General features: G+C 37.2%; 1 protein-coding gene across 1 annotated transcript; it reads left to right on the plus strand.

The window, feature by feature from the left end:
* Positions 1 to 3082: 3082 nt before the first annotated feature.
* Positions 3083 to 7294, plus strand: LOC135685874 (uncharacterized). Its single transcript, XM_065201966.2, has 4 exons — positions 3083 to 4258; positions 4613 to 4851; positions 5462 to 5584; positions 6407 to 7294. The coding sequence occupies exons 1-4, from the start codon at positions 3539 to 3541 to the stop codon at positions 6447 to 6449; spliced, it is 1125 nt and encodes a 374-aa protein (XP_065058038.2). The 5' UTR covers positions 3083 to 3538; the 3' UTR covers positions 6450 to 7294.
* The last annotated feature ends 8986 nt before the right edge of the window (positions 7295 to 16280 follow it).

A 16280-nucleotide genomic window follows, 5' to 3' on the forward strand; every position in this document is an offset into this window, starting at 1 on the left:
TGAGAGTGTACCAGTAGTAAAAAAACCGAGAATTGGGCGACCAAAAAAAATTGATATCAAAGTGGAGGAGATTTGTCTACCCCCTCACAAAAGTATTGCACCACCTTGTTCAAAATGGCGGCACTTTTTGTCAATATTTTTACAATACAAGAGGTTTGAATGCATTAATTGGCTGAAATAGGCATATTTTATAGCAAATTTCGCAGGAAAAGTTTGCAAATTTTGCTGACGCCGTAGAATACCTATCTAAAATGTAAGTATTACGTAAAAACATTATTGTTTGAAAAATGTAGACCACGCCTAAGGGAGAAAATTTGTCAAATGAGATGAGGGTCCCTATAAAATTTGTACAGGGGGATGGTCTTTAATTTTTTTAAAATTGTTGACAAAGTTAGATGCAGCCACACAACAGCTTCAATAAATCAAAAAAGGTTTCTTGAGAGTGTTTCAGTTGTAATAAACCGAGAAATGAGTGAACAAAAATTTGACGTTAGAGGGGGAGCGATTTTGTCTGTTTTATTTCACCATGTTTGCACTAAGGGACAGTAAAAGACATGAAACTCGACGCTGAGCAATCTTTTGCAGCTCAAAATTCTTCCAAACAAAAAGTAATGAGTATCGTAAACAAATACAAATTAAAAATTCACCTGCCTAAAAGAAAACCATTTTGACAACTATTTATTTCCGAACAAGAAGAATTCAAGTTTTTCCGTGGCTTAGTTCAAGTCCTTGCATTATCAGTTTTTCTAAACTGTTGTCTGCTCTATTTATGTGGCCATAATAGGTTAATTGCCTCTTTCTGATGGTGTTGAATAATGATCTTTCTGTTTTTATTTGGCCTAGTACCCATTCATTCGTTCTTCTAGATGTCCACGGCACCCTTAGGAGTCTTCTCCATACCCAAAGTTCAAAGGCTTCAATCTTTTTCATTTCTGCTTTTCTTATTACCCATGTCTCACTTCCATATGTAACAACAGAAAATACTAATGCTTCGATTATTCTTATCTTGGTATTTAGTGTGATGTTTTTGTCTTTCATTATCGTTGTCAAATTGGTCATAGCCTTCCTACCCAGCATTAGCCTCCTTCTAATTTCTTTTGTGTGCAAGGAAAAATTGAAGGGAAAAGAGGAAGAGGAAGACCTGCAACAAAGTGGTTTGACAACATTAAGGCGATGTCAACAAGAAATGTTTATCAGCTCAACAAAGACACTAAAAATAGAGCTGAATGGAGACGTCAGGTTCATAACATCACCAGGGGTCGAACGACCTGAAGGACAACTACAACAACAACAACAACAGTTCAAGTCCAGATTTGTACATCGTTGAAAATGTTTGGCTTCGTAAGAGAAACAATCCGAACCATGATTTTAAAGGTTCTTGAAAAACCAAAAAATCGTTAATAAAAAGAATTATTCAGGTTTGGATTGAATTTCACAATAATACATTGCCCAATTATATGCAATCAATTCAAGAAGGCATAAAGCGGTTTCAAAAGTTTATAGCCCACTTCAACATATGAAAATTTAAAACTGTTAGAAGAAGTTTGGAAACTGGTGTTTTCAAAAAAGTGCTCTAAAACGATTAAAGTTTTGATTGGTGGTTATTTCATTTCCGACCCACTCTCATTCGCCACTTCAAAACACAATCAATTCGCGCAACAATAGCTTTCCATAATTCTTGCGTCATTTTCCCTCTTTCAAGGTGGTGCAATACTTTGCATTTGCTACTGTTATTTTCAAACATGTTACTTTCAAGCCCTAGATTTCTGCTAAAACAGTCTTCTAAGTAATAATTTGGTCATCCGAGCAAAGCTTGAAGTTTCTTTATCAATATTTTTACTTAAGCGTTACAACCTTCATTTCATTGTCACTATTTACAAATGCTTCAGAAATTTTGTAAAGAACAATTTTGAAGCAGTGCTTCAATGTTTTACTGAATTTCTTACTTTAAACAGCAAACTAATCGTTTAATTTTGTTTTTAACTGAAATTCTGTAAGATGACGAATGCATTAACTATCGTTCCCAAGCCCCTTCACCTAGTAATTTTGATTGGGAAATTTGTCGCCTTTGGCCCTTGGCCACTGTGAGCCGCCATTTTTAACTAATCCCTAAGAGAACAAAAGGATTTAAAGACTTGAAAAAAACCCTTTGCTAGATACCAAAAAGAGAGGGAGGGTACCGGAAAAGAGAAGAGCCTTGAAAAAGCCTATCAATAACACGATAATTTATTTTCCGATAATCTTTCTCTTTCTCTTATATATTTATTTTTCTCTTTTCCGGTAAGCCCCACCCAAACGCTTAGATATCCTCATCAGAGCCAAGGGATCAACTCAAAATATAGAACTCCTACTGCCCTATTTCCCAAATGCATCGGAAATGGCACATAAAGACCTACTACCAGAATGAAAGCATGATATTAACTGTAACACCATTACTGAAACTCAACGACAAACGAGAGAGTGTCCGACGAGCCAAAAAGCAATACCTCATTGGCCTGGCAAACATTCTCACACCGAACGGCATGAACAGAACCACTGACCGTTAACCTTATAGCAACAACATCATTATTTCATATTATACATCCCCATAACGTCTTCATTCCACCACCACCACCCACCCTCTCTCATTCGCCCCCCTTCCCTCCTCTACCACTGCGCTGCATTCACACGATTCCACATCAGCCAATCCGACACCACCATCGCCTTTTTTGAATATGTAAATTTTTAGCCCCTTAACTTTTGCTCTGATGAAGCCCCGTATATTAGCCTTTACTAATTTACGTGTATTTATTGTTGTTTATTCTCGGCGTATCGTGGTGTTTTATATTTGCTACATGATATTAATTGACACCCAAAAAGGAAAAGACAATTAGAATAAAATTAAAACCCCTTGAAAATCAAATTCCACAACATTCCTCGTGAAGTTAACTCTGACAATAATTAAATTATCTCCTCGTGAAGTTTCATTTTATCAGCATTTATTGCGACTCCCGCCATTACGAACTCCAAGTTCCCAAACGTCTGTGTACTGTTCCAAGCCCGTTGCCTAGAAACGTTGCAATGAAATGATGGGAACGAGGTTTAGTGCGTCAGTAGCCTGGAAGATACAAGATAATTTGGCGATTGACATTTGACAATGGAAGTAGAGTCGATATGTTATCGAGGATTGTAAAGCACTAGCAAATTGCTTACATGCTGAACCGATAAGTTACACAAAGTTCTTATTGTTGTTGTGAGCGGTTGGCATTAGATAATGGTGATAACGTCGTCTGGCAGGTCACGAACAAGTCAAGGGGACACAAACAAACAGCAAGAAAATATAAATTTTATCAAGAATCTTTGAGGCACCTACAAAGATTTAGGTTTCACTTGAAATTGAATAAAAAAGTCATCCAGTGGAAAGCATAAGTATTAAATATTCTTTCCCAGGGTCCAAGTGTTTTTTTGCAGCCTTTGTGTTTTGGTACTGGATGGTGTTAGTCCAGTGTTTGCGTCAGTCTTGTTTGGAAGTTAAGTGGTGCTTTTAAACCTCGATACAATGGCAGAAGAATTAAAACCTAAACTGCCAGATATATCTGTTTCTGGGACATCAGAAGACGAGGGTAACTCCCCACGCAGAGAAGAGATTGGTGATGAAGATAAATATGCAAATTCTGATTCTGATCAGGATTCTTTGAAAGAAACAACCAGCAACGGACATGTAAACAGTGGGTTGATTGACAATGATATGCCAGCACTGGCAGAGAAACTGAGTAAAGTAGACGTTGAATCTGAAGATATCAAATTTAGCTCAAATGATATTGTGGGTGATCGTATTTTGATAGAGAGGGATGGAAAGTTTGAGTTGGTTGATGCGTCTGAAGTAAAAGCAGAATACTTTCAGATGATGGGAATAGAGGAGGACCTAGGTAAAGAATCGTCACCAGAAGAGAAGCCACCTTTGGAGTCTGCAAAATCAATGAAGGAGGACTCAACGAAAAATAACCCAAGTAACAGGACATCCCCAAGGCCAAAAACTTCCCCACTGAAAGCTGGCTCAAGCAAAGTGCCCCAAAAAAGTAGAGCAAAGAGCTCGTATGCGAGGGAGAGAAATTATGATGAATATTCACATATAAAATCCAGATATGCCATGACTGATCATCAGTTGGAAATGAAAAGGCGCAGGGAAGAGGCCATTGCAAGAAGGAAAAAAGAAGAAGATGAACGGCTTCAGGAAGAGAATAACAGGAAGCGTGATGAAGCAGAAAAGGCATTCCAGGTTTGATTCTAAAAAGCTTTTGAACCCAAGGAAATCTTCTTATCTTTTTTGTAAACCACATTTTGTTTGCCCATTGTTTTCCAATTATACTTTCTATTTTAAAGAGCTACTGAGAGTTTTTCTGTTTTTAAACCAGCTATTTTGGTGCTTTCGTTTTTTAATTCTGCTTTTCCCATTTTTCACCATCTTTGTTGTCTTATATGATTAATTAATTAGTTGTAAGTTTGATTATCAAAGTAGCCCACTGGAATGGCTGGAATGGCAACCAAAAATGCATCTTTCATAGTTTTCTTGTGTTTGCACGTTGTTTTGCTATGTCTGGTGCCTTTTAACAAAGTTTAATTTTATTCAAAGGCTTGGTTAAAGATTAAAAATGAAGAGGCTCTTGAAAAGAGAAAGTATTTGGGTTTAAAGAATGATTCTAAATTGAGAGAAGATAGAAACAAAGCTGCGCAAGATGCATATGAGGTTTGGTTGCATGAAAAGTCCAAACAGAAAAAGCAAGAAAAGGAAATGGAAAGAAGAAAATTTGAAGAGGAAGTGTCAACATACGTTATAAGAGAAAGACAGACATGTGAGGAAGCATTCAACAGGTAAAATTTCATCATTTCCCCATTATATATAATAATTTCTAATAGTTTCAGATAGGTTTCAAGTTCAAAACTTGTATTTTTTTTGTTTCTTCCGAAACTCTTACCATCCAATATTTGTATTTGTGTGAAATTTTACTCTGTTTTGAAATTTGATAAAAACTCATAAAAGGATAGAATCTTAGACTATTATTTGCTTTTGAGATCCTAGAGATTGCCAGTTAATAATATATTGATGATGAGGCTTTGACTATCCTGCAAAATGTTTGCTTTTTTCAAAGCCATTTTCAAATTTTGTACCACCAAAAATTATTTACATATATATTTTTACAAAATTTAGAATATAGGTCAAAATATAGGCAAGAACAAAGTTTTTTTTAATGAATTTGTTAAATCCTGCAAATAGGTTTTTTAAAGAATAACCTTTAAAAATCAAGGCAGCTGCTTGTCTGTCATCCAGAATAAGCTGTATATGTATGTTAAAAATATAAATATATCAAGAATTTGTTTGCAATTATAGAGAAAATTTGTTCCATAGAAATTTTTACCCTTTACGCCAATTGGTCTTAATAATTGGTCTTTTAAAGTAATTTTACCATAAACATTGAACTAGATGGCTAAAGAAAAAGCGAATAGAAGAAAAGAAGAAACTTGCTGCAAAGAAACCAAGAAGGCAACGAAAGGCAAAGAAAAAGGGTTCAACTGACCCAAAACCTATCAATACATCAGCAATAAGGTAATCTTTGCTTTTTTATCTTGAGGCCCTGGCTGGCTTTTGAGTGATATCCTGGGACTTACATGACCAGCCCATTCTTATAGAGCTATTCCTAAAGCTCTAAGTCCTATCATTATGCAAATTGAATGGAAAGCATTTCATAAAAAGAAAGCATTTCGTGTGGACATCTAGTATATACCTTCTTTACAAGAGAGAATAGCCCCTCTATAGTACTGAAAATACTTTAGTCCAAGTAATTTATTTTGCTAAAAGGTTTGTTTCACCTCTCTTATACCTTTTTTATCAAGTTTGAGAATTTTTTGACATAGCCGTGATTTTTCTGAAAATTCGACAAATTTTGAAAATTGAGAGGCTTTGGCCCCCTGTCCCCTGCCCCACAGCCATTACACATTGCCTTAGGGATTTGTCATTTTAGAGGGATTGGTCAAAGTTTCTGTTATTTCAAACTAGCAAGTTTCTGTTGGTTTTTTATTTTGTTAGTGAATTATTTAAAGAGAGTGAGTAATTTAACAGTGAAAAAAGTGAATATCCAGTACCCAGTGACAAAGCTTTTTGAAATTCACACTATATATTTATAATTGACAGGTTGTTGTGGAACTTTTTAACACATCACTGTATATATTCAATATATTTTTGTTGAATTTTGCTGAAGAAATGATTTTTGAATATCATGTTTACCCAACCATGTAACCTTGGTTGAGGACATTTACCCAAAAGAGTGTTATCGATAAAATTGTATGTATCATCTCTGAACCAATTCAACTTACGCTCGCTACATCAGAACCATCATAAATTTTTTGTTAATTTCTCTTGTAATTTAAGGTTCACAGATTACTACGGATATAGAAATACCGTCGCTTTGTAAATCAAGAAGCCTATGGTCGTGCCCTTGCGCAAGTGCGCTGTCTTGATCTCATCAAAGATAGATTTATGGCTTCGTGCAGAAAAGGGTCGTGAAATCTCCAAAGAAACACTCCTGAAGTAAAAGCTTTCTATTAATGCTTTATTGATTTGCTTCTTTTGTTATAATTTTTTAGTCTCTAAGTATCACAGTATTGATTTGCTCCTTTTCAAAATGCTGCGTCCATGGAAGCTTTCGGCATCCATTTCCGCGTATATGCCAGCTCCGATTCTCCAACGAATGATCTATCTGGCTTCCCAGCTAATTCAGGTGGTTTTTGGTTGAAACGTTTAGTAGCAAACATAGAAGATTTTTAATAAACAAAGTATGAGCTCTCTGGAATTATCCACACTGACATGTTTGGGTCGGGGGAGGTTTCCCATACCACTTTATTGTAATACCTGGCAAACCTAGAGTCCTTCATCTGGAAGATTTTTGCCTACCATAGTTAAACATCAAAGAAATCTTCGGAGATTGATGTGAATATCGGTGAAAATATTTGTTGGAATTGCACACTTCTCGTATCAAGAGCTTTTTTACTGAAGAACGAAGTTAATAATCAAGGTGTGATGAGAGTATATATGATACAAAGCTATAACCTTGATAATATTGGTCTTATAGGAGCATCTACTTTTTGAATTTTATGTTTGTAATAGAAAGCTAGCGATCTTTCACTGGTATATATTGTGAGATTTTTGTTAATGAGTTAATTGTATATTTTTGTTAATGAGTCTCGAGAACGTTCATAACTTGGAAACCTGTTTTAATTGCTTTGTCCGTTGGAAATTCTTTTCAGCATTTTGCATCTTTCAGTTGATCACTGGCCCCGTATTGAAAAAAGACTTGTTTTTTTATGATACTATTATCAGAATGGGAGAGAATACAAACGAAATCAACGAGTATCAAATCATAATTTTTTGTTCAGGCATCTGCTGATACACATTTTGTAAGTACTTCTACGTTGTTTCTTACGCCGCGAGATTGCCTATGCTACGTCAAAAGTCAACTGCTTGAAGGATAGATGCATCGTGGGACAATTTTGTCAAGCATTCTCATCGATTCTAGAAGATTTTCTTAACAGTTTTTGCCATATACATGCAATTCAATTGGTCCGTTCGTTTTGTTTCAGAAATAAGAGTCTAAGGACTGAAAATTTGATTAGCCAGGTTTCTTCTATGATTATATAAGATAGGCAGGAACAATGCGAAACGACGCGTAAAGGTTTAATATGAAGAAAACAAAAAATCAGACTCTTGAAGAAAACGCAATTTATCCATATTTTTTCTTGAGGTGCCAATAAAGCAAAATTCTCATACTTGAATTTAAAAAATCGTATTTTCCGAAGGTCACAAATTGACAGCCAAATTTTTAATCAGAGTCTTAAATTGAATAGAAAAAAAATCGAAGACCAAGGTGGCATTGTGCCGTCACAGTGATTTGCAAATTTGAAGATCACTGCGTTGTTTTAACCAAGTATCAAATTTGCTAACATCACCGTTAACAGCCTCATTCAACTGAGTCAAGTCGTTGGAGTGGTAGCACGAACAGATACCATTAACATAGATGGATATGCTAGATGTGGGTCTAGACTTGTGAAATCTCAAATTGTTTGCTCCCTTAATTGGAATATACCCTCAACTCTTGGGTGCTTTAAAGAACAACTGAAAGCAAACATACTGGCTGACAAAATACATTAACGTCAAAACACGACCCCCTGGAAGAACAGCAATATTGAAAATTTACTCAAATCTTGCCTTTGATTTTCACATTTATTCCTTAGATTGTATATAGTTATTATTAAATACTGAAGGGTTTAATTTCGTATATAAATATTATATCATATCATACACCCTATTAACCCTACAGAGTTTCTATAGGCTTGTTAAATGGGATCTGAAAGAGATCGTTTGCAGAGGATATCATAATCTACAATGTCGACAGCAATTTTATTGTCAATGAAGACTAGACCCAAAAGGTTGCCCATTTTCCAGCCTATGATCCATTCTCCATTAGTTTGCAATATATAATAATGATAATAATAATAAGAATAACAATAATAATAATAATAAAGTAAATGTAAATGCAAATAAATGTTGAAGAGCCACCCCCAATTGAAGAAATAGAGGCATTTTGGGGTAGCATTTGGGAAAGTGAGAAACATCATGATGAAACGGCAGAATGGATACGACAACAAGAAGAGATGATGAAAAACCAACATACCCAAGATTGGCAGGATATTGAGGATGGTGAAGTGACCCTGGCTCTAAAAAAGACCAGTAACTGGAAGTCACCAGGCATTGACAGAGTACCAAATTTTTGGTTAAAAAACCTAGAGAGATTACATGTTGGCCTAACAACAACATACAATGATATTGTTAAGAATCCAGAAAAGAGCCCAGAATGGCTGACACGAGGCCTGACATATCTGCTACCAAAAAACAATGAAACGAAGAACCCGAAGAACGACCGGCCAATAACCTGCTTGCCAACAACTTACAAAGTCCTAACATCCGTCATAACTGAGAGAACATACACTTTTCTTGAAGGGAACAGCCTTTTACCCCAAGCACAGAAGGGGTGTAAGAGAGGAAGCTATGGCTGCAAAGATCAATTATTGATAAATAAAATGATAATTGAAGATTGTAAGAACAAGAAAAAAACCTTAGCACCGCTTGGATTGATTATTGCAAGGCATTTGATAGTGTCCCGCACTCTTGGATCATTAAGACAATGGAAATGTATAAGTTGTCCCCAACATTAATAAGATTCGTGACATGTAGTATGAGCAATTGGAAAACAACACTGTCTCTAAGTCACAGTCAGTGTACAATTAAGACAAGATCAATAAGCATTAAAAGTGGCATCTTCCAAGGAGATTCGTTATCACCACTTCTGTTCTGCCTGTCATTGGCACCACTCAGCATTATTCTCAACAACACTGGATATGGATATGAAATAGGAGGTAAGAAAATTAGCCATTTATTCTATATGGACGATTTGAAGACCTATGTTAAAAACGATAATCAACAGGAGGGGCTGCTCAAGACAATCAAAACCTTCAGCGACGATATCTGCATGCAGTTTGGCATTGCGAAGTATGCCAAAGCCACATTCAAGAGGGGCAAGCTCACACGAAATACAGACATCACAGTAAACACGAACACCACAATAAAGGGGCTAAAACAGGAAGTTGCGTACAAATATCTTGGGATCAATGAAGGTGATGGTATACAACATGCCACCATGAAAGAACAAATCAGAAAAGAATACTACAGGAGAGTGAGACTGGTAACAAAAAGTGAACTCAACGGATCAAACAAGATAGAAGCAATCAACACACTTGCTGTACCTGTATTTACATATAGTGTCAACATCGTGAACTGGCAGATGAGTGAAATAAGAAAGCTGGATACAGAGACAAGGAAACTGTTAACTATGGAGAGGATGAACCACCCAAAAGCTGACGTGGGAAGAATGTATCTACCAAGAGAAGGCGGCGGACGGGGCCTCACTCAGCTTGAACTCGTGTTCAAAACAACCACTGTAGAACTAACCTCGTACCTAGAACAAACAGATGATCCCCTTCTCAAACTTGTGTACTGGCATGAAAACAGCAAGATGCTCTATTCTGTTGCAAAAGACGCCAGAAAATTCAAAGAAGAGTTCGAAGTACTAGACACACCTAGAATACAGCAAGAACAAGTCACTTAATTTGCTAAGAGAGTAAAGCAGGAGACGAAGTCACATGAGAAGATGAGAAAGATATGGGAAGGAAAGCCGATGCATGGTCAGTATCCAACTAGGGTGAATAAGCCAGATGTTGAAAAAGAAAAGACCCACAAATGGCTTAAGAGTCCTGGACTCAAAGGAGAAACTGAGGGATTAATAGTCGCTGCACAGTACCAAAGCTTAGCAACAAGATCATACCGCAATAAGATCATCAAAGACGGCACTGACCCCAAATGTAGGATGTGCAATGAATTCGAGGAGATTATTGACCATATCGTGGCTGGCTTTCAAGTGCTCGCAAAAACGGAATATATACAGCGACATGACAAAGCAGCAGGGTACCTCCACTGGAGAATATGCAAGCATTACCATTTCCCAGCTGCAGACAAGTGGTATGAGCACAAACCCGAGAAGTGACTGAAAACGAAACTGCCACTATATTATGGGACGTACCTGTGAACACAGAAAAAAAGATAAAAGCTAATAGACCTGACATAATTATCAAAGACAAGAAAGAAAAACATGCATTATGATTGACATGAGTATACCATCTGAAAGAAATGTATCGATTAAAGAAGTAGAGAAGCTGTCCAAGTATAAAGACCTTGAAATTGAAGTGACAAAAATGTGGGGAATGAAAACATCCACAGTTCCAATTGTAGTGGGAGCACTTGGACTCATCAAGAAATGCCTTGAGAAGAACGCAAGTCAAATCCCTGGCAATATACGGATTGAAGAATTGCAGAAGATTACTCTCCTCGGAAGCGCCCACATCCTGAGAAGAACCTTGTCCATCAAGTGAACACTGCTGTTTCCTTAGGGTCATGGACTGACCTTGGCACAGTGGTGAAAACTGTACAGCATTATAAGCAAAGAACAATAATAATAATAATGGAAACTTTTCATTTTGAATTCCAGTTAAAACTACAATTACAAATCTCATTATTACAATGTAATTTGTAACTGGCTAGCCTATTTTTACAAAAAAAGACTATTACAATCGTAGTAAAGAGAAAAGAAAAAAAAACGTTAAAAGGGGAGTAGCTCTGGATTAGTCCATGTTTTGTTCCTACAGCAAAAAATGTAATAGGTGGTACGAATGGATATCGTAGAAAGCTTAGAAATGAGATATCGCTTGTGTTGATCATCGATGGAAATAGAGTCACACATTTCAAGGAATGAGCTGCATGAATCGCCGAAGATGCCAAGAGAGCTGATGGAGAGATTTACAAATATGACAGATTTGAACCTTGGTCTTAGATCTGAGACAAGGCGAGCATATTTTAAACGTTTCCTTTCTGCATTGCAGTTAAGGTTAGTTTCAAATCCTATCGTTAGTTCCAAAACATAAAGAATGTTTTCCTTTGTACGCAGAAGTAGATCTGGGCGCAGATTGTCACCAGTTATGATGGATGGTGAGGAGAAGCCAGGTATATCGGCAAAAAGAGAGGATCCCTCTATTGCTTTCAAGGAGGTTGCAAGAAAATTTAGAGCAGAATTATGACGCCAGGTATAACGACCTTGTTCGAGATAAACTTTGCAGCCTGCAACGACATGGAGTAAAGTTTCGGGAAGAAGGCAGAATTCGCAATCAGATGATTGGCTTAGGTTCCAAAGGCTTATTGTTCAGGTACTTGATGGTGAATTTGAAGATGTTCGTGGGTAGGTTGCTCTGCACAACAGACCAAAGACCATTGAGCTTTTTAAGAGAGTGGTCCAACAGAAATGAAATAATAGCACCCTGGGATAGTAATTGGTGTGCCAAGCGCTCTCTACTGTCTGATTTTACTGCTTTCAGTACATCTTTGGTGTTACGGTAAATGTCGTATTGCAGATTCATCCCACTACTGGTGTTTTTCCATAAAGCTTGAATGTTTGTGTTAGGAGAAGTTTGGAGGGCATTGCGTGAAACAGTTTGGCATTGAGTAAATGTAGCTGAAAGATCTGAAAAATTTGACAGAAGGTAGCTGAAGATCGAGACCAAATTGATTTTTAGAAAGAACTAGACTAGTTAAAGTAGCACTTGTGGGAAGATCAAGCCACTGGCGAATGTATTTAGAGACAAGATTATCGAGGTTCTCAATGACCCGGGTCTTCGATAGGTCTGCAACAGTGAAGTGCCAAGAAACTTTGGACAATACTTATCTGTGGTACAATAGAAGTTTATTTTTGGAATGCAGAGGCAAGTCATCAATTTCTTTCAGAAGGCTGGGAAACATTGATAGCAGTTTTTCTTTATGACTGCCATTGGTCATTTCGAAGTCAAAGAAGCGGCCGAGGTATTTGAAAGATTCTCCATTTTTAACAACAGGCACGCTTTGGTTGTTCACGAAAAGCTTTGGCTGGAACTGAAGAGATCTTGTTGAGTATTTCTTAATGCCAAAGGTGACACATTTATCAACCCTTATTACAAAGTTTGCCCACTGATACCATCTTGTAAAGCAGTTTAACAGGAGCTGGTTCTCCTTTTCACCACTAGTAACAACCGCAGCATCATCAGCAAATTGGAACCAATGCACTGGCTGGAACATGCGATCGTTTTCGTCGTGGGGAGAGATGCCAAGCTCTTTATATTTTTCTGCTTTTATGAATTGAATATACGTATTGAAGCATAGATTAAAGATAAGAGGGCTGAGGCAGTCACCTTGAAGAACACCACGACAAACGGGAATGGCAGGGGTTTGGAATGTATCTGTGAGGATAGAGGTCTTGAAGCCCGAATACAAGCTGGAGACCAGAGCCTGAATATGAGATGGTATATGATGGTACGAAAGAATAGTGGGAATCAAATTATGGTGGACCTCGCCGAAAGCATTTTTGAGATCAAGCAGGGTAACAACCAAAGAGCGCTGTTTTGTGCGAGCTTTATTTATCATATGACCCATAAGTGCCGTGTGTTCTAAAGTACCTGATATCTTGGGAGTGAAGCCTTTTTGAATTTGGCTTTCAATGAAACCATTTTGTTTCAGAAAGTTGAAAACAGAGTTACGTAGGCAGGAGGTGAAGATTTTCAAGGGAACAGATTCTAAGGTTATTGGTCTGAAGTTAGAAGGATCGTCTGTATTGTCTTTTTTGTGGATCAATATCGTTGATGCTTTTTTCCATTCGGATGGAACACTGCCAGATACCCAAATGCTATGAATAATTTTGGTGAGGAAAGATCGTAGGTAAGGGCAACGTTTGAAACAAATTATGGATATCTTATCAAGGGGACAGGGAGAAGTGGAGGATTTCATGCGACGTATAATAGAAGTTATCACTTGATATGATGCAGGTTGTGTGTCAAATGGATAGGATGGTACATCGAAAGAAGGTATCCAAGAAGGAATAGTGAATCGTTTATTTGGATAAAGGGCAGAAAAAGTATTACTAAAGTACTCGGTGCACCGTGTAGCAGAAAATGATGGCAGAAGTGATGACTTACTTTGAAAAAAGCGTTTGACGTAACTCCAGAAATGATGGAAACATTTCATTTTCAATTCAACCTAAACTACAATTACAAATCTCACTATTACAAGGTAATTTGTAATTGGCTGGCCTAGTTTTACAAGAAAAACTACAACAATCGTAAGGTAAAAGGAAAAACTGAGAAAAAAAATAAAACAACTAAAGTTAAAAAGGATGTAATTCCGGATTTGTCCATGGCTTATTTTTGCAACAAAATATGTAGTACGTAGTATGGATGGCAATGTTGGAAAGTTTAGAAATGAGATACCGTTTTTGTTGCTGATCGATGGAGAGAGAGTCACACATTTTGAAGAATGAATTGCAGGAATTGCCGAAGATGCCAAGAGAGCTCATAGAAAGATTAACAAAGGAGACACATTTGAACTGCCTCTGTAAACCAGATAAGAGAGGAGCATACTTGCTGTGTTTTCTTGTTGCATTTGTTTCAAGATTGGATTCAAAACCAACAGTAAGCTCTAAGATGTATAGGAAATTAGTGTTAGTCAGGGCGAAGGTTTCCCCAGTTATGATTGATGGTGAACGAAAGCCAGGTATATCAGCGTAGATGGTAGATTCATTGACAGCTTTTAGTGACGTAGCTAGAAAGTTTAGGATAGAGTTATGTCGCCAGGTGTATCGGCCCATAATTGGTGATCATCCAAAGGAACTTGATGTTTTCATTGGGCGAGGATTTGAGTGAGTTTCGAATAACAGTCTGGCACTGTTGAACTTTTACGGAAGGTAGCAGAAGTTCAAAACCAAAGTGTTTATGAGAAAAAGCTATGCCACTCAATGTCGAAGATATTGGATGCTCAAGCCACTGTCGAACGGGTAATAATGATAATAATTTTTTAAACCAATTCTCATTTCATTTTGAAAAACATAAAACGTACAAACCCCACTATTACAAGGTAGTTTGTATGTGTCACATTCGCATTGAAAAAACAATTACAAGTGCAAAAGATGAAAGAAAACGGTTGTACACAGCATAAATATAAGCATGATGATGTAATGATGGTGACGATGTTGATAATGCTTACGAGGATGACAAAAGTAGCGACGATGTTGATGATGGCAATATTGTAGTGATGGTGGTATAGGTGGAGATAGAATACTAGATGGAAAGAAGCTTAACAGAAAGTTTAGTGTGGAGTTATGTCTCCAGGTGTAGCGTCCATCTTCAAGGTATGTCTTACAGCCAGCTACAACTTGCAGCAGCGTTTCTGGAAGGAGGCAAAAAGAACAAGTGGAGGTTACAGATAAGTTCCATTTAAAGAGATTATTCCTAGTGGCAATCGTGTTGTCGGGGTATCTTATCGAGAAGTTAAATATTTTTTTAGGCAAAGAGCTTTGTGCAGTTGACCAGAGGCTATTGAAATGTTTCAGAGAATTCTCTAATAGAAATGAGATTGCTTTGCAAGCTGGTTTTTTTAATTTGTCTTCCTGCTGGCTTCTAGTTTCTTTCAAAACTGCCTTTGTGTTCATTCATTGATCATGTTGGATATTTTTTCCGTATGAGGTGTTTTGCCAAAGATGTTTGATTTGATCATGTTTCGAGTGCTTTAGAGACCGTCGATAGGTGACTTGGCACTGAAGGAATTTGCAAGATGGAAGCTGAAAGTTAAGACCAAAGCTGTTTTAACAGTCGCAAGGTCTGTAAACCAGTTGGTGGCGTTTTCATTTTTATCCAGAGCGGAGCAATGTGAACGCTTTATCGTTTTCACACCGTTATCAAATATATCCGGAATAGTGTGAACAGGTAAAACGGATCGATATGAAAGCGGATAAAAACGAATACGGAGCAATGTGCACATAGCTTAAAAGTTTTGATAAAGAAATTATGGAAACCTTCGTTTACAAGGGATTTTTTCCATTTTCAAAATTTCTGTTAGTTTCGAATTTGGTATCACTGTGTGCCTTGAAAGTTCTGCTACTTGAATGTAAAATAATCGAAAAATGAATGTTTTCATCCAGAAAACGTTTACCGTAACCTTACTGAATTACCGTAAATCCTCGCATTGCCCCCCCCCCCCCATCGAATAAGCCCCCACCATAGAACTACAGATTGTCATTAAGCCCCCTCGAATAAGCCCTCACTGCTACCGTAAATTCTCGAATTGGACCCCTCCATTTGATGATTGTTGCCATCGAAGGTTGCCTATATGGCGTTTTATTGAATTTCCACAACAAATTCATACTTTTGGTAGTATTTAATTAAATCCTCATAAAGAAATTCCTACTAAAATAAACGAGGTCTTTTGGTATTGTCTTCTTAATGTCTGCAAAAACTTTATAAGTCCCCCCTCATAAAAGCCCTCTTCTCCCCTCGAATAGGCCCCCATCCAAAAATATCAAAAATAAATAAGCCCCCAGGGGGCTAATTCGAGGATTTACGGCAAACGTTTTCTATTTTCTAAACTTTCAGAATTTCTAAGAAATTTTCATTTTGTGCATTATAGTGTTTAGATATCAGTAATGCTCAAATTATATCAAACAGCGGAATGTATATGGTAAGTATGATATTTGATCATAGGAGATGGAGTTTATTTTCTCTTTGGGGGAAACAAGTTTTGGTTTGGTTTGGTTGCGACGGAATTTGCCAATCCGAGGCTGCCTTCA

The sequence above is a fragment of the Rhopilema esculentum genome, chromosome 15 (assembly GCF_057945365.1).
Source record: "Rhopilema esculentum isolate cy_ngs chromosome 15, ASM5794536v1, whole genome shotgun sequence".
Classification (NCBI taxonomy): Eukaryota; Metazoa; Cnidaria; class Scyphozoa; order Rhizostomeae; family Rhizostomatidae; genus Rhopilema; species Rhopilema esculentum.